Raw genomic sequence first — 18,924 nt, forward strand, 5'->3', positions numbered from 1 at the left:
CCCCACTCCCGTGTCCCCATGCTCCCTGTGTCCCCACTCCCCTATATCCACCCGTGTCCCCCATGTCCCCATGCTCCCCGTGTCCCCACTCCCCTATGTCCACCCGTGTCCCCCAGCCCCGCCCCCGCCGTGTCCCCGCCGCGGGTCTCCCCCGGGTCCGCCGGGCCGGCAGGGGGCGCGCTGTGGCGGGGCGGGGCCGGGGCGGGGCGTGCCGGCGGCGGGCGGGGCGGCGGCGCAGGAGCGCTCCGATGGCGGTGAGCCGGGCGCTCGCCGTCCGCCTGGCCTACGCGGCGGCCGGCGCCCTCATGGGCCTCTCCGCCTTCTTCGCCTGGAGCCTGGCGCCGGCCTTCCGGCAGCCCGCCACGGCGGCGGCGGGGGGGCTCTCGGGTACGAGGTGGCGGCGGGAGGGCTGCGGGGGGGGGGGGGGCGGCGCCTGAGGTAACTCCCGCCGGTGGGTGCTGAGGGAGGGTGATGGCGGCGGGGGTTGAGGGCGAGGAGCGGCTTCCCGCGGGGGTGACGGGCTGGGGAAGGGGCGACTTCGCCTCAGCGGTGGTCCCCGGGACGAGGGGGGACAGGGCGGGGGGGAGCAGCGCTGCCCCGAGGGGGCAGGGCCCAGAGTGAGGGTGGAGGAGCCCAAATCCCTCACCCCAGGCCCTGCTCTTACCGGGCTAAAAAAATCACCAAACGGCCTGAGAAGGTTTTGAAGGTTTAAGTCGTGATAAGTCCCCAGCATCTGCGGCTGCATCCCCAGTGGCATGGCCAGCAGGGCGAGGGGGGGGATTCTGCCCCTCTGCTCCGCTCTGGGGAGACACCCCCCCCAGTGCTGCCTCCAGCTCTGGGGCCACCAACATCAGAAGGACACGGAGCTGTTGGAGCGGGGCCAGAGGAGGCCCCGGAGATGCTGGGAGGGCTGGAGCCCCTCTGCTGGGAGGACAGGCTGAGAGAGTTGGGGGGGTTCAGCCTGGAGAAGAGAAGGCTCAGGGGAGACCTTGGAGCCCCTTCCAGTCCCTAAAGGGGCTCCAGGAAAGCTGGGGGGGGACTCTGGATCAGGGAGGGGAGCGATGGGATGAGGGGGAAGGGTTTGACACTGAGAGAGGGGAGATTGAGGTGAGATGTGGGGAAGAAGTTCTTTGCTGTGAGGGTGGTGAGAGCCTGGCCCAGGTTGCCCAGAGAAGCTGTGGCTGCCCCATCCCTGGAGGGGTTCAAGGCCAGGTTGGAGGGGGCTTGGAGCAACCTGTTCTGGTGGGAGGTGTCCCTGCCCAGGGCAGGGGGTGGAACGGGATGATCTCCAAAGTCCCTTCCAACCCAAACCATTCTATGATTCTATGAAAATGGAGCAAAGCACCAGCTTGTGCTTGGGTGGGGACAGCGTTGACACCAGGCTGCTGGCACATGGCAGGGCCCTTCCTTCCATGCTGTGAGTGGTGGGTTTCTTTGGATGTCGGTGGTGAAGCTGGTGACACTGGGCTTGTGGCGGGGGAGGGCAAGCTCCATGTGGCGGGTGTAGTAGATAACAACTGTATTTGATTTTGGGACTTTGGTGGGCTACGCTCTGTTTTGGGAAGTCTCCAGGTGCTGCTTTTGTGATCTGCCCAGGAGCTCCCGACCTCCTGGAAGGACTTGTTGTGCTCTTAAAGAGAGTGACTTCTAATAAAAACTCTTTGGGAGGCTTTAGCTCACAGTGTCTGGCTGCATTTGTAACTTGAAATGAAAAACCGTGGTTTGTGAGCCACGTTAACTGCATCTGTTGGTGCTCATCCCTTAGGAAAAATGGAAATTAATTTGTGTATTTTATAACCTCGCTGCTTGTGAAGGTGGGATTGTTCAAGTCTTCTCCTTGGTACCAAGAAGGTTTTTGCAACAGCATCTTGCAGACTTGTTTGTGGTGGAACAGCTTTAGGTAATGATGGTGTATAACTCGCAATGGTATGGAAGGAAAAACCTCTAAAAGTTTGAGGCTTAAATTGCGTGTGGGCGTCCGAGTAAGCCCCATACACCAGCCAGCATTGATACCGAAAGGGATTTTATTTTAAACTTACAGTTGGAAAGCCACTTTGCTGACTTTCCTGGTGAAATTTTGGTCAGGCAATCTATATTTACATGCGTTCTGTATTTTTAGGAAAGAAAAACACCAGCCTCCTGACGTTTATACCCGCTGAAAGCATCTGTGCCAGACACCCTGAAACTGGCCGTTGAGCTACTTGTTGTAGGGGCCAGAAGCTGTGAGCTGTGTCTTAAGGTCCACTGAAATCAGGCAGATTGAGATGCCTGCGTTGGTCATGGATCTTAGTTAATGATTGGGTTGGAGCAGAACATTGTCCTCTCCTGGGTTTATCAGCTCAAGGGTTTTTCTGGCTTGAGTACCTGCAGGCTTGTGGTGTCTGTCTGCTCCCTCTCCCTCCAAAAAGCTTCAATTCCAGCTGAAATTAAGCAATTCCAACATGTTTATCTCACTTTTACTGGGTGGCACAAGGAAAGGTGAAGTGTTGTACCCCAGAAACGCGGAAGAAAATAATAAGCAACATTTTCTGCTGCATGCATGGGCCGTCTGTGTGTTCACAGGGGAATTTCAGAAATCCACGTTCTAGAAGGAGGTTGGTGAGAGAGCAGAGGGAGGAACTGGCCTGTGCTTTCTGTGCTGAGGTTATTTAGATTCTTGTCTGCTGGGAGAAGGAGGTTTGTGAGCTGGTTAATTACCAGTAATTCAAACTAGTTAGGATAACAAGGAGCAAGGTAAGCTAGAAACAAAATCAAAAAAATGGTCACTTTTTGTGTGAATTTGCTCTCAAACATCAGTGAAATGCCTATAGGTACAGTTGCAGTAGGATCTAAAAGCCTGAGAAAGAGGTTAAGAAATGTATGTTTTGGTCTTAGACAAAGCTGATTGAAGGGGTTCCTGTCATCTTAAACTCATGGCTGCTTTTTCCTGTCCTTCTGCTTCACACCCATTGATGTCTCAACAGGTGAAATACGCTCCAGACGTTTGAGATGAGACTTATTTTTAGGCTCCCAGCCCTGAACTGAGGATGGAGGGTGCTGCCTCACAAACGTTGTTATCCCCAGGATGGAGGGGGAATGCAATGGCTGGAGTATGGACAAGACCTTTGCAATTCATTCTGCTGCCAGGCAGATGTTAGAGTCAGGGTGTGCCCTCAGCTGATCATCGCTGGCCTTTACAGATGGACATTTCACGTCCCACACATGGGAGCCTGCGTGGGTAGAGCTAAACCAGTGCTTGTTTAATTGTGCAGGAGTAGCCAAAAAAAAATACCCATGTTTTTTCCGTGCATTGAAGCTAAGGTTGCTTGCTGAAGTAAGATTGTTCTGAGAAAAAAATCAAGGTGTGTAGGAGGTTTGTGTTACACTTAAACACTGTGGACTCTTGAGTGTCAGGTAAGCAGGGCTTTCACTGGGTTTGTTTGTGGCCATACTTCACTAAATCACCCGGGTTTTATTGTAACCTGCTAACGAGTACTTCTACTGCCAGAGAAGGGCAGGAAAGGAAGTGGGCGAGCTCCTGAAACTTTCCGCCGTGTAGACGTTGCAAAGTTAATCGTCAGGCATTGTTTTCTGCCCTTTAGTCTACTAACAAACCTGGTGCAACTTTCAGCCTGTTGCCTAGGGTAACATTGTGCAGAACGACGGCTTCTCCCCCAAAATGCGTGACGCAGCTCGAGTGCTGGGGCGCAGCCTGGGTGCTGCTGCGGCTGGTATCGAGAAATTAAACCCCTGTGCTGGGTGGGCTCAGTGACTTTAGCACAAATGGCGTTTTTTTGACCCTGTTTTTACTTTCAGAAGTTTCAAAAAGCGACCTGAGCAGCTGAGAGTGAGCTGGAGGTTGGTTTCTTGTGGGTGAGAGCTCTGACGCCACTCGTGGGGCGCAGAAAAGTGTTGAGGCTGGTGCGTTGGGCAACTTTGCAGCAGCTCCTCGTTAATACGCCTCTGATGAAGGGGGCTTTGCCTGCCAGCCTCCTCTGCGTGTGTGTGTCGGTACGTGTTTATCTCAGTTTAACTGTCTCTCTGGTTTTCCCGTTGCCTCCCGGGTGTTTGTCATTGCTTTTCCGTTGCCTGCCTTGGTGAGATGGATTGCAATGTGCTGCAGCTTTTCTTGCCATGCCTTTGGTTCGTCAGGGAGGTGTGTTTTGGGATGTTTATCCATGTGCTTCCTCCCTGTAAGAAGTTCTACTGATTCCTGTCTCGTTAGGAATCTCTATCTTTCTCTTTGTAATCAGTTTGTTTATCTTTTGCTTATCTTCTAGAGAACCTTTCCTGCTGCATTTTGCGTTGAAATCTGCCCTCCGCTGCTGCTTGCACGGAGTTTCACTTGCTCTGATACATTTCCTATAATTTAAAGGAAAAACTTAGATAATTATTCACTCCAAGTTCTAGCATTGAAGTTCTGTGGAGGGAAAATTGCCACGTACTGATGAGTCTGTAACAAGAGCCCTCGATTACCTGTAGTTACAAAAGCAGGAGCGTGTGATTTAAGGTGCTGAGCAAACCACCTTTCCAGTCTTTCCAGTTGCCTTTCGTAATAATAAACCCCCCACAATGTCTAGTAAAAATCAACTCACTAATCCCCACTGTCATGCCTGCGCCTCTGGGCATGCATGCCTGGGAATTTGGGGATCATCTTAAATCCCATACAGACCTTGTGTATCGGATCCCTTTTTTAAGCAGAAACTCTCCGTGGAGTGCTTGCGGTGACCCGAGGGACGGCAGCTTCATCAGCTGGTCCCAGGACCCAAAAGTCATTCCTGAGTTAATACTGGCCATCTCGGTGGTTTGCCATTTCATTTCGAGCTAGTCACAGTGGCTTTTATAATTTACTGCTTGTTTGTGTGTTTGACCTTCTCCCCTCGCTGCCTTAAATTAATATTTATTTTTTTTTTTTTAAGTAGGCCATGAATCTCTGAGCCACTCTGATGTTTTCATTCTGCCAGAGGCAGTTTAAAAGAGAAGAAAGTAATTAAATGTTTTCAGGATGTATCCAGCCCTTTCCTGAGTGGCTTTTAATGTTCTTGTGTATGGATCTTCTCTTTTTAAATTTAATAGGAAGAGAGGGTTTTTTTTTTTCCCCCCCTCTCCAAAGAGACTTTATTGGCTGTTTTCAAGCTGCTCGGATATTTCTGGCAAAATACAGAGCTTGTGCTTTGCGAATATAATGTGGAGCAGATATTAAAGCAGCTGCAAAGAAGATGAAACGCGAAATGTACTTTTCAGACACTTGAAACTTTAAAAATATCTGATGAGTGAAAGCAGTAGAAACTGGTTTATGCTGAACGCAGGGTCTATTGCCTGCGAAAGCAGTGATTCTCTGAAGACTCTGATAACTAATCGAACTTTCTGTATACTAAATTTATGCAAATCAGCTTGTTCCCTATCCAGGGCTGGAATAGTTTGGCCAAAAAGCATTGCAGTATGGGAGGAAAGCATTCATAAATGTTTGGATTTGCATATAAAATACCACATGTTGTTCGATTAAGGTTTGGCTGGTGACTGCTTTAGTCCATCGGCTTAAGAAATAGAGGAAAGGGAGGAAAACCGCACATAAAGCACAGAAAAGGCTGCACGTGGCTTGTGCTTAATCATAATTAAATGAAGTTGCGAGGAGAGAATAAGCTGTTTGAGTGCTGCTGATGCGCTGGAAAATGTGATGTTGGTTCATGCGAACTGTGACCGGCAGAGGCCCAGAGCAGCCGAAATCTCCACATCTCGTTTCCTGCGTCTGAAAGGGGCTGAGCAGAGAAACCTGGTGCTGATCGAGCTGAAACCTCGGGTCCTCTCCTTTCCTCCGAACCCAAACGCCCTGGAATAGCGAACGCTCCATCCCACGTGTCCAGAGGGGGCTTTTGCCAAGTGCAGACCAGTTTTCACTAGAATACTCCAAAGGCTCCTCTCCTCCCAGAGCTGTTTTCCTAAAATATTTCAGTGTTGATCCCCAGCTATTTTGGCAGAAGAGCTGTTCAAGAAAACCCATTTCTAACCTCTTCCAAAACCAGCTGAGGCTGAGCTGGCTTGGCTTAAGCTGCCGGAAGAAAACATTTTACCCTTTGCAGGGAATCAACCAGACGAGGCCAAGTTTTCAAAACTTAGAGATGGCAAAAAGAACTCGGGTTTCGAAAGCTTGGGCTCCTTTTAGAGTGGGTATTTCTGGTGCTCCAGCTCGAGTAATAGAGCGTGTAAAAGAAGATTGTGGAGATGGAAAATGACTGAAGGCTTTGGAAGCACTCAAAAAAAAGTCTTCTAATTGGTCACCGTAGACTTATATTTTTCCAGGCCTATGAAAGTAGTTTTTAATACTGTTTTTCATTTTTAATTGTCGTGTGTTTCATTTTTTTTATTGTTGTTTTGTTTGCCATCATCTTTCCCATCATCAGCCCGCATTTGAGCTTCCTTCTGGACCGGGAATGCTCGTTGCAGAATAGCTTCTATGGCTCTGTTTTGCTTGATTTTTTTTTTTTTTTTTTAATTTTTTTTTTTTGGCCTGGGTTGCACATTTGTTGTTTTTTCCTAGAACGTGTAACGCCCAGTGGTGCCGTACTCCGTGTCCTGCCCCGGGGGGGAGGCAGCTGGGGCCCCCCCTCCCCACCACCAACCCGCCTTGTTTTGCTGGGAGCAAAGAACGGGGCAGTGACAAGCAGGGCTGTGAGGAAACCCTTTGTTTGTCTCGGTTTTTGTTTTCGTGTTTGGAGAAAGGGAAGGTTTTGTTTCACTGGAGCTAAAGCAGGCTAAACTGTCAGAAGGGCTTATCAAAATATTTAGATATTAGCGTTTCTCTGTCCCAGGTTACAGGCTGGGGGCGAGCCTGCTTTTGAACTTGCCTCTTAGAATTTATTTAAACTCGTTCCAAGTGTGCTGTTAAGTTTTTGTAATTTAAATAGGAGTTAATCTTGTCAAAATGCCTGTTAACTTCTGTTTTAAAAAACCCCTGCCTCTCTGGCTGTTGTTTCAGATGCACTCGGGGTTGTTTGATGGGCCCGTTTCCTTTTCCTGGAGCTTTGTGTACTTGGGATAATTAGGGTTTGATTTAGAGGTAACTTTCCCGTCGCTCCGTGTCGGAAATCCCTTGATTGTGTCTTATTGAGCGGCTCTTATTTTAGGGTCATTCCAGCCCCGATGTGTGGGATAAATCCACCAAGACAAATGTTTCTGTGAAAGGAGCGCGAGGTTTTTGATGTTATTTTAAGCGGGCGATGTAACCGGAGCCGAGAACCACCGTGGCCACGTCGGGGCTGCGGCTGCAGGTCCAGCATTTGCCTCTGTGTAAAGCGCAATTCCACTGGAGAATCCGGTTGGGGAGAAGGAGGGGATCTGGGGTAGAAAAAGGAAAACCAGAGGTCCTGCAGTTAATCATTCCAGGTTTTAAATGAGACATAACTTTTATTTCCTATTCCAGTAAAACCTGTTTCAGTAGTACAGCTGAATGAGCTGTTCCCTCCATGGAGCTAATGGCTTTGTGTTAAACCTGCAAACCTTTTGCTCTCAAGGTCTACAAAGTGAGAGATTTCACATTAATTAAAAATACTAGTGTGGGTTTAGTTTCTCTGGGTGTTAATGAAAGTCTTTTCTGTAAATCAGTACAACTCATTTGTTCTTCTCAACGCTTTGCTTATGTATATGTTTGACTGGGAGGTGATTTCTCTTTTCCTGAGCCCAGTTTCAGTCGAATTGAACACAAGTCAAAGGCTCCATTCCAGCATTCAGGGACGCTTTTCCTCTGGAATTAGTTAGAAATAGTGTGGGCTGGGTTTTTTTCCTGCTGAATGTGGTACTACTGGTCTGGTGGGAGGTGTCCCTGCCCAGGGCAGGGGGGTTGAAACTCGATGATCATAAAACCATGATCAAAATCATGGTTCGGGTGGGAAGAGACCTTAATGGTTCTAAGCAGTTAGCTTAACTAATGCTTTTCAGCAAAGGTACAGGTTGTATTTAAATGTATTTAGGCATTTTTTAGTGATAACAAGGGTTCAACAAGGCCAAGTGCCGGGTCCTGAACTTGGGTCCCACCAACCCCATGGATGCTACAGGCCTGGGACAGAGTTGCTGGAGCTGCCCGGCAGAAAAGGACCTGGGGGTGTTGGTCGACTGTGGGCTGAACATGAGCCAGCAGTGTGCCCAGGTGGCCAAGAAGGCCAACAGCATCCTGGCCTGTGTCAGGAACAGCGTGGTGAGTAGGACTCGGGAGGCGATCGTCCCCCTGTCCTGGGCACTGGTGAGGCCCCACCTCAAGTGCTGTGTCCAGTTTTGGGCCCCTTCCCACAAAAAAGATATTGAGGGGCTGGAGTGGGTCCAGAGAAGGGCAACGGAGCTGGTGAGGAGTTTGGAGAGTAAGTTAAGAGCAGCTGAGGGAGCTGGGGGTGTTCAGCCTGGAGAAAAGGAGGCTGAGGGGAGACCTTCTCGCTCTCTCCAACTCCCTGAAAGGAGGGGGTAGCCAGGGGGGGTCAGTGTCTTCTCCCAAGAAACAGGCAATGGGACCAGAGGAAACGGCCTCCAGTTGTGCGAGGGGAGGTTCAGATTGGATATTAGGAAAGTTTTTTATACTGAAAGGGTTCTTAAGCCTTGGAATGGGCTGCCCAGGGAAGTGGTTGAGGCACCATCCCTGGAGGTGTTCAAAAGACGGGTTGACATAGAGCTTAGAGACATGGGTTAGTGATGGTTTTTATCAGTTAGGTTGATGGTTGGACCAGATGAACTTAAAGGTCCCTTCCAACCTAGACAATTCTGTGATTCTATGAACTATATTTTGCAATATACTCGCTTAAATTAGATCCCCTGCAGTAGTTGTGTCCTTTCCCGATGTATTCAGACTCTACTTGGGTTTGCCCTGCCCTAATGTTACGTAGCTTCATCCCACCTGGGATGCCCCTTTCCTTCACAAGCACTTGTCAGCATCAGGGTGGGCGGCTTTACAGCCTTTTGAGGCCATTCCCCAGTTTGGGAGCAGCACTGGTGGGGCTGGGGTGTCCACCTGCGTGTGATCTCACAGGCTTAGGATGAGCAAATTAAGTGATTTAAAAAAGCCAGTCCTGTTCTTATGTCCCCTACCTGGCCCTGAATGATTTTTATGCCAATGTTGATGGTTTTCAGGCAGTGCTGTGAGCTGATTTAATTTGTTGGAATGCTTTTCTGCCATTCTAGAAAAAAAAAAAAATGGAAAATCAACTTCTGTGCAAGCTGGGGAGCCTGACCGAAGGATGGGAGTGCCGCAGGGCAGAAAGGGAAGGAGGCAAACACGGGCTGGAGCTGGAGGAGATTCCTTTCCCCTCTGTTCCGCATGGTAACAAACATGATGTTGGCTGAGCTGCCTGTAAAAGGACACCCCGGCTTTAATGACCCTGTCACCAAACCCAGTCCTTCAGCGTGTGGTGAAGTTGTCACGAGGCTTTTTTTGCTTAGTCATGTGTGAGGCGGTCACTCTAGACGTTAAAAGTTAACCGCACACAGCAGTTTGCTGAATAGTTTCCTCTGAGGTGCTGGGTCAGGCTTTAGGGTCAAGCCCGGTGGTGGGGACAAGATCAAGTGACAATTCACACGTTGCTTTGCTGTCCCCACAGATACTTTTGGAGCATCGGCAGCAGTTTTGGCGTAGAAACACCAGCAGCTTGACTCAGCATTTCAAATAAATTGTGCCGAGTCATCTGACAGTGCCTAGAGGGGGGAGCAGCTTGTTTTGCTGACTGAAAAACCCAAGTTCCTCATTTTTATTTTTTTTTTAAAAAAATGTGGGTTGAACTTGCTCGAGCACAAGCTGAAAGGTACCATGAAGTGGAGGAAGTGGTTGCTTAGAGAGCTGAGGGGATAGGTTTTTCCACCGAATCCTGGTGCACGCTGTTTGAAAAGCCTCGCCAGCACAATTCTAGTCTTCTGCAAAGCTCCGGGGTGTCTTTGGGATCTCTAGCACACGTCGTGGCAGCCTGTGCAGGATCAGCCATGGAGCAGCAGTGTCTCTAGCTGACTTGACAAGAGTCTCGGAATTAAAATCCTGGCTGCCTGGAGCCAGAAAACATGCTTAGATGCTGTATAGCGGTGGCAGGTCTGACCAGATGAAGCAACGGGCTGATTCTGCCTTTCCTGTTTGCTGTGATAAAAAGCCTGTGAGCTCCTGGGTGTCAGCACTTTACCCTTGGGTTTTCAGTTCACCCAAGTGCTTCTCCTTTCCCTTTTATGGGTTTTCAGTTGGTTTTTTTTGAAGGTGGTCCCTTCACCTCTCTTGTGGGCCACTGTGGGAGGGTATTTTAACTTCCTTTGCCCCATCTTGGGATATCTGAAGAGGCAAAAACCATTGCCAGGGTTCTCCTGTCTGGCTTGGGACTGAGTTTCTCTATATTCAATCTCATTTGGCCTGCACCTGCAGGGCATCCCCTGTCCCTCTGGCCAGCAAACCTGCTGGGAATGAGTTGAAAAGCTGTTTGGGAGCTGAGAAGCAAGTCCGGCGGGTTTGTCGGGCGACTCTCGGCTCTGCTCATCTATCGGTTTTGACGCAGTTGTTTTCCTCTGTGCTATAATAAGTTCTTCTAAGCTTTGGGAAGCTTTCTGTATAATGACCGTATCCAGGAACAAATGAGCTCTGGCAAGACCTGTGGCTGTGCCGAGCATTAAAGTGTTTATCTTGTCGTGGGTGAGGCTGGTTTTGGCTTCCTTTGATGTTGAGAAGTAGCCGCAGAGGGAGGCCTGTGTTATTGCAGGATACCATATAAAGCAGCCTGGTCTTTTAGCAGTGGTGTCATTCTTTATTATTTTTTTTTAATTAGTTTTTTTTTTCCCCTGCTGCCCTTAAAATAAAAGCTGGAGAGGAGGCAGCAGCGTTGGAGAAATCCAAGCCGGTTGGTTGCACATTTGAGTCTCACATTTCAGAGGTGCCGCCGAGGGCTTTGCCAGAATGAGTCAAATGTTTTAAGTCCATAAAGTGGCTCTAACTATAGGTTGTGTGAGCAGCTTAAGGAGGTTTAGTCGTTCTTCTCAGCGCTGCGGCTTAACCAGAGACTCAGCTTGTGCTAATTGGGGCTGGGGATGTTGCTCGTGGTTGCGGCTGTATCATGGGGAACGACAGGCAGCCTTCTTACAGCGGGTTACAGGAACTTCCATGGGAATGGGCAGTTCTTGTATTGAGCGGCTCTTCTCATTTCTGCAGCGTGGTGAAAAGGTGGCAGCTTAGGGAAGGATGCATCGTTTTTCCCTATATCAGAAGCTATTTACGGCTGTTATTTGGATGCTTCCATCCCTTTTTTTTTTCCTCCTGTTTCCTCCCTTTTCACAAGGGAGTTGAAACGTGGTTATGGACTCATCACCTAAGCTTAGGGAAGCGCCTTTTGCTGTTCCTATTACAGTCATAGGGAATTTGGCACTTCTTAAAAAAAAAAATAAAAATATATATATAAACTGTACGTGCTCAGGTATTTCTCTGGTCATGTAACCCAGACGTTTTGGGCCAGACCCAAAAGTGCAGAGTTAGATTTCAGCCACCTTAAACACTTGGTGAGCAGCGTTTTGCCATAAGTGGGAATTGAATGTACGAATCATCTGGGAGCTGAACTTCTGCACCCCTTCACCTGAACCGTTTGGAGGGGATTTGTATAAATGCTCTTTATGAAGTTCTCTGCAGATACCTTGGAGCTAAGAGACTCCATGTGAAACACTGAGAACTGAACAGGTCCTGTGTATCCTCATTTAGGTGTCTAAAATGAGCGGTTCTGTGGTGGTGCCCTTCATTATCGGCTCCATATGTAAAAGGGGCTGCCCGGCCTCTGAAAAGCTGCATTAATTCTTGCCAAGTGCTTGGCTTTGTACGTATGATGTCATGAAACCTGTTGGGAGAATTAAATAAAACTGCCCTGAGTATGTAGTATTCCAAACAGGAAAACGAACAGGGAATCACACCCCAGAAGGCCGTGCCACCATCCAGTGAGACCTGGTCAGGCTGGAGAGTTGGGTGGAGAGGAACCTCATGAAGTTCAAGCAGGGCAAGTGTAAGGTCCTGTACTGGAGAAGAATCACCTCCTGCACCAGGACAGGCTGGGGGTGACCTACTGGAAACCAGCTCTGAGAGAGGGACCTGGGAGACCTGGTTGACAACAACTTGCCTGTGAGCCAACAATGTGCCCTTGTGGCCAAGAAGGCCAATGGTCTCCTAGGGTGGTCAGTGGGTGGAAGGAGGTCATCCTCCTCCCCCTCTGCTCTGCCCTGGGGAGGCCCCAGCTGGAGACTGGGACCAGTTCTGGGCTCCCCCATTCCAGTAGGACAGGGAACTGCTGGAGAGAGTCCAGCAAAGGGCTATGAAGATGATGAGGGGCTTAGACGCCTCTCTGCTGGGGAAAGGCTGAGGAACTTTGGTGTTTTTAGTCTGGAGAAGAGCAGAGTAAGGGGGGGATCTCATCAATGTTGAGCAATATCTAAAGGGTGGGGGACAAGAGGATGGGGCCAGACTCTTCCCAGTGGTGCCCAGTGACAGGACAAGGGGCAACGGGCACAAACTGGCACACGGGAAGTTCCGTCTCAACACGAGGAGGAACTTCTCTCCCGTGAGGGTGGCAGAGCCCTGGAAGAGGCTGCCCAGAGAAGATGTGGGGTCTTCTACTCTGGAGAGATTCCAAACCAACCTGGACATGATCCTGTGGGACCTGCTCTGGGTGCCTCTGCTCTGGCCAGGGGTTGGGGGAGATGTTCTCCAGAGGTCCCTTCCCACCCCAGCCAGTCTGGGATTCTGTGAATCCATTCGATGACTGAATCCTTCCCACGCCAGCCTGTAATCAAGACCTGTATCTTAAAGCCTGGGCAGGAGCAGGGGGCATGGGGAGGTTGTGGAGGGCGATGCTGGCACAGGCAGCCACTTGTTCTGGTGTTTCCCCCTCTTTGGGGGGACACGGCTGTGAATCATTAGCATTCCTTGGTGGTTCATGTGGGGTTTAATGAGCTGTGTATTTATTGGACACCATTCCGTGATGCCGAGTGATGCTGATTGCCCTTGCTGTCTAATTGAGCAGGTGTTCTGGCGCTCTGGGCCCTAATCACGCATGTGATGTATGTGCAGGATTACTGGAGGACCTGGTTAAAAGGGCTGAGGTTCTTCCTCTTCATCGGGATCCTCTTCTCAGCTCTCTCCGTGGTGGGATTCTGCACATTCCTTGTCCTGGCCATCACCAAGCACCAGTGTAAGTACTTTGCAGCCGGCAACTGGGAGAAATGACTAGCGCTGCTGGGATTACTGGGATTGGGTTTGAAGGAAGGGAAGAGCCTGTGAAACGGAGCTGGGGTGAGAATCTCAGAATTCTGAGAGGTGCTGAGAGGCTTTTTGAGGGGAGGCTGCAGGAATGCCATTGCATTTCATTTTTTGGCTGTGATATTTTGATGACATGAGTGATTCCACTCCCTGAGGGCATCCTCTAGTATTTGATTGGTGCCTCTGTAGGCCCGGTCTCTACGCCAGCGGGCAGTCCACGTTTCCAGCATTATTTCCTGTAGGAATTGGAATTTACTTATTTCCATGACAAATAAAGGGAGTGCTCTTAAACATTGTCTCTTCAGTGCTCATAAAGCAGGTGGGTGAGGATGTTGAAATCCAAACAGGAATCAGCGGGATGAAAATGCCTTCTTAGTCAGCACAGAAAGCCGTGGTACTATAAAATATTTAACATTGTCTAACCAGGGCTCACATAATCACTCCTAGTATTTGCTTGGCAACAGACCAAAGAGAGAAAGTTTGGGGTTTGTTTTTTTAGGAGTTGTCTGTGTTTGTTGCTCGCTGCATTTGGGCTGGGAGCCACCAAGAGTCCTGTTGTCGTTGTTCTCGTGATGCTGGGCAAACTGGGCTGGGGTCGTAACCCACCTGAAGCCCTTGGCTCGGCCTAAACACGCTCCCCACGGAGATTCGAGAGCTTCAGCCCAGTGGAAGGCTGTGAAAATACTGGTACACTATCGTTAGAAATACAAATGTAAAAAGAAAAGCAAATATTTGTCACCGCCTCCTTTCTTGGAGACGTGAGGAAAAATTGCTTGGGGGGAAAATGGGGATTTTTTTAGGGAAATGGAGGTATTTTAGGGAGGGGAAAGCCCTAATTTAGGAGGGAAAGTAGAGCATCTGCATAGGTTATTTATGTATGGAAAGTTTAGGACCGGTGCCTTTAATGAGTGGGATTTACTGAGTCAGTATTGTTTTGTGTATTCTTTAAAAAAATTTTCTGTCTTTATTTTCTAATAATGACCACGCAGCTTGTACTCAGGGGTGGGATTGGTTTATGCCTTCAGTTACGTAAATGTATTTCAAAATTGTTGACATCTCTGGGACAAAAAAAAAAACCCTAAATGTGGAAGAGAGACATGCAGACCGCTGACATGCACTCAAAAACAGAACTGTACCCACTAGACTTCAAAGTAATCCCTAAGTAGAGGCAGTTTTATAATAGATAAAAAGAAAAAGTGTTTCTTTGCAAAGATGCTCTAAAAGGAGGCCATTTGTGTCGTTCACCAGTGCGTGGTTATCACAGCGCTGGGCTGAAGACCTGCAGCACAGCTTGAAGGGCACCAGTATTATATATTAAATATTGGTCACAACCATTGGTAAAAGCATTTTTAGAAGGAGGATATATTTTATTTCCTCTTTTCCCCCCAGATGTGCAGATTCCCTCTCCCTCCATGGTGAGGGAGAAGGGAGCAGTAAGGCAGGGGGGGAGAAATTAAGAGCTGTGGGTTGAGGTGTTTTTCTCGAGCCACGTGTTCCTGCCATCCAGGAATTCCCACAAACTCCATCCTTTGGGCCCAAAGCGAGGAGAGTCTGGGGTGGGGGAGTGGGTGACCCTACAGCTCTCGGATGAGATGTGAGATGATAATCTCAAAGGATAATAATGACTTTCTTCAGACTGTGACCAGAATAGTGTGCTGAGGCAGAGGTGAGGGAATTTTACACTCTGAGTCAAGAGAGCTGGGAATAAGGCAGTGACCAAGCCTTGCTTGCAGAACGAGATCCTCAGTGTGGGCTGAAGAGTCCCCAGGAACTGATGAGCCGAGCTGGGTTCTTCCTGCGTGAGAGATAAATGGGATTTTTAACCATATCTGTCTCTTTTTCCTCTCCTAGCCCTGACTGACCCCAGAAGCTACTACCTGTCATCCGTCTGGAGTTTCATCTCCTTGAAATGGGCCTTCCTGCTCAGTCTGTACGCTCACCGCTACCGCAATGAGTTCGCAGACATCAGTATCCTCAGTGACTTCTAACGCTGGGACTTCACTCCTGGCTGAAGGTGCTGGATGTTTGAGTTGCCCCCCAAAGGCATAGAACACGCAGGAGATGTCCGAGAGGTGGAGAAAGAACCCACCCAGCGCTGCTTGGTTTGTCTGTCTGCACTAGGGGTTTTTCCTAATTGCTTTTACTCAACCATTTAAAGTTTGGCTAATGATGTCAATCTAGTCTGTCTGTACCTTCCCCAGGGGTCCCTGTGTCTAGCAGCGAGGTGAGAGACTCCACGTGCTCACACACAGCAGGCCCAAATCCGCTCTTTGTGCTGCCCTGAGGCCCAGGGGAGCTCTCGGGTGGGGAGGGGGGAAGTCCTGGCCCCCCCCAGAAGCTGTAGGTTTGTGCCTCATGGACGCAGCACCCCGAGTCTTGTCCTCAGTGCGCCACCAGCTTGCCCCAGATGTGCGTAGCAAAGAACGCTGCTGGGTGAACGTCAGCTCCTTTTGTATTGCTCCGCTCCTCGGAGGAAGGAAGCGATGAGCCTTTCTTCACGGCAGGAGTCCCTCTGTGCCTCCCCCAGTGCCCTGCATCTCCCCGTGTTCTCTTTTCACACACTGGGCACAAAGTCAGTGCTCTCCCATGGTCTGACGAGCCCCAGGGGCAGCAGAGAACACCGGTCACCTCCGGGCTCTGTCGGAGGTGGAGAATGCTGGTTCTGGCTGCCATCCAGGATTGTTTTAAACAGGAACTTCATACCATATTTAACACTTAAATTTGTAGCATGTAGTTTGGGTGAAAGATGTGCTGGGCAAGGGCTTACTTACCCCAACCTCTGGAGAAACAGGAATATGATTCTCCTAAAAATAACCTTTTTGTAGGCAGTGCTGTTTCCTTCTCTTTGCTCAGATCCCGTGCAACTGTGGGATGAGAGAGGGAAGGAGACGTGGAACTCAAAAATAAGGAAGGGATGCGGAGTCAGCTTCCAGTAGCCTGGGTGAGGGGTGTCACCGGGATGACGGGGCTGTAGGTCAGTTGTGGGGCTGCGGGGCAGGGAGTTGAGGTGACGGGTCTGTGCTTGGGGGCTGCTGTGCTGGGAACGACCGGGCAGCGAAGCCTTCGCTCTGCGTGTCCTGTGTGCAGGGCACTGCTCCCACAACCTAAAACCCGGGTGGGTTTAGTGGCCTCCGTAATCCCAGTGCTCTGCTCCCTGCCAGCGGCAGCGCTGTGAAGCTTGAAACCTTCAAACATTTCCATCTGTCCGTGTTCACTGCATGTACCTCAGACCAGCCAAAGGCTTTGGGCTGCTGCTGTGGCACCAGGCCGGTGTCTAGTCCCATTGGGCAGATGGTGCTGGCTACCATGGGCTGGAAATGGCAACTTCCATGGTTAATTCTGTGGGTGGGTGAGAAGAGAGGCAGGAGGAGCCCCTTTCCCTTGCAGAGCGATGGAAGATGAAGGAGTCTCCCAGATGCTTGTCCCACCACATCCCCAGGTGCTGCAGGAGCCACCCCTGAAGTGCCTTCTTGGCAATTTGTGTGGGACGGGACCTGCTGAGGGGTCCGTGACCAAGGGAGGTGTGAGGGGAAGGTCCTATGTGCTCTGTTGTCGGCCCAGGTTTTCCCTCACACCACACCAATCTCCCAGACTGGTTTTGTTGAGCCATCTGCTGGGACATACCTGGGACTGTCCCTTCTGTTATCTTGTCCTGGTGATGAGCTGTGACCTCGCTGTTTGAGTCCCTCCCCACACTCAAAGGCTCCATCTGCACCTTCGCTGATCCGGGTTTTACTTTGGGAGATGAGTGTTCAGGCACACAGTGATTAATTTGAGCCACTGAGGGGATTTTGGGAGTGTGTGACACCACCTGGTGATGGCATTCCCCGGTTCCTTGGGTAGGAGGATCCTGGAGTGACTTCAGTGGATCGAGGAACACCATTGGGTCAGTTTGGGAACCGAGGCCATAGCCAGCTTGTGCCCAGGGACCTGCAGGAGTCGCTGAACCCAGACAAAGGCTGCCAGTTCCAAATGCGCTTATTTATCAGATTAACCCTCAGGCTTTTAACTACTAAAATCTCCCCCGCGGCTGACGCCAGGCTGGGGATGGTGGAGCTCGTCTCGCCTCTGCCTGGAGCCGGGGCACCCACTGGGGCATTCGCAGGTGGTTTTTGCATCGGTGGTTTCCATAACTCTGGTGTTTCCCCACCAAAATACTCCCCACACATCTGCGGTGCCACCACGAGCCCCAGTCCCGGTAACAGGGTCGGGGTGTGCTGGGGAGGCCGAAATCCCAGCACTGGTCAGACTGGTGGAGCGTTGCTGCTGCCTCACAGCAAAACATCGTCCCACTCTGTCCCTAAACCAGAGCCCTCCACTCTGTGCTCCACTGGCACCTCGCAGCTGCACATGAGGGGCTCCTTTCCGGTGTCCAAAAGTCCTCTCAGCTCATCCCGGAGATTTTTAAAGTTTTATTTTTGTGACTGTAAAATTTGCCTACAAAAAAACAGCTCACGGAATCTCACCCCCATTTTCTCCCTGACATGTTTTAGCTCTGGAATTTATACTCGCATCTCGGCTTTTTAAAAGATGGCGTATGTAAATATATAATATATTTTTACATTGTTTATGCTTGGTTTGCACGCTTGGTGTAAGGTTTGGTCCTGCGGTGGGATGATGCCGTTCACAGTGGGGTTCATTTGTGCGTATCCCAGTGTCTCCTTGTACTAAACCTCACGATAACTTGTGTGTGACACACGGTAAGAGCAGAAATACAGTCGTCTTTCTCACCAACCCAGTGTCGGCAGTGATTTTCCTTATCACGTTGTTAAATTCTCGTCTTGATGACGACCTGCGGGAGCTTCACTCCTGCAAGGGGTCGATTGTACAAAGCGTTTTGCTTTTTTGGGGTGATGTGGAGCCCCAGCGGGTCGTGCTCTGTCCCTTGCATCTTTGTCAGTGCTCCCCACACCCGGACCCATGGGGAGCAATGTCTAACGTGGGGGGGTTTCTCCCAGAAATCCCTTTTTGCATTAGGGGATTTCAGCACAAAGGGATTGTTGTTCCAGCCCCTTTAATTTGAGCTTCCTGAGGGGAAGAGCTGCTGATACGATGCCGATGCCATGATGAGAGCGCTCCCCGTTTCCCAGCCCTGGCCATCCCTGGTGCTGATGGGCTGGGGGGCGCTGGATGATCCATGACGGGAGTGCTCCGCGTTTCCCAGCCCTGGGCATCCCCAGCTCGGGCACCACCAACTGCAGGAGCCCAAACTCAGTCACCTTTTCAGCAAACCCGGCTGCGACTTCACAATAGTCTCAGGAGAGGAAATATTTCATTTTCCTGTGAAAAACCATTCCCTGACTGCCCGCAGTCGCTGTGCTGACTGTTTTCTCCTCTCTGGGACTTACAGATTTTATTTTTGCTGTTGGAATGAGACAGTCCCGGTCTCTTTTACCCTCCTCGCAGTCCCTTTGCCCTCTCAGCAGCTCGGCCGGGACGTGCTGCCAGCCCGGTGGGGATCCCAGCGAGATGAGGCAGCTCTTTGTTTTATTTTCCCCTGTCGGCCTCTGATTTCTCCTGCCTTGGCCACGGCCTGAGGAGGGACGGAGCAGGCACTCGCTTCTCTGATCTCGTGGGTGAATCCTTTCATCCAGGCTGTGTCGGAGGAGGAGTTTGAATCAGTGTCCTAAAGGATGGAGGAAGAAAGGATGCTGTAGCCAACGAAGACCCTTTTTTTGGTGGGATTTCAGGGGGCACTGAGTGAG

General features: G+C 50.2%; 1 protein-coding gene across 1 annotated transcript; it reads left to right on the top strand.

Moving 5' to 3' along the window:
- Positions 1 to 204: 204 nt before the first annotated feature.
- On the top strand, positions 205 to 17,951 carry SLC48A1 (solute carrier family 48 member 1). The gene is made up of 3 exons (XM_074164966.1): positions 205 to 387; positions 12,984 to 13,151; positions 15,071 to 17,951. Exons 1-3 carry the CDS (start codon positions 249 to 251, stop codon positions 15,205 to 15,207), a joined length of 444 nt encoding a protein of 147 aa, XP_074021067.1. The 5' UTR covers positions 205 to 248; the 3' UTR covers positions 15,208 to 17,951.
- The last annotated feature ends 973 nt before the right edge of the window (positions 17,952 to 18,924 follow it).

The sequence above is a fragment of the Numenius arquata genome, chromosome 29 (genome assembly GCF_964106895.1).
Source record: "Numenius arquata chromosome 29, bNumArq3.hap1.1, whole genome shotgun sequence".
Lineage (NCBI taxonomy): Eukaryota > Metazoa > Chordata > Aves > Charadriiformes > Scolopacidae > Numenius > Numenius arquata.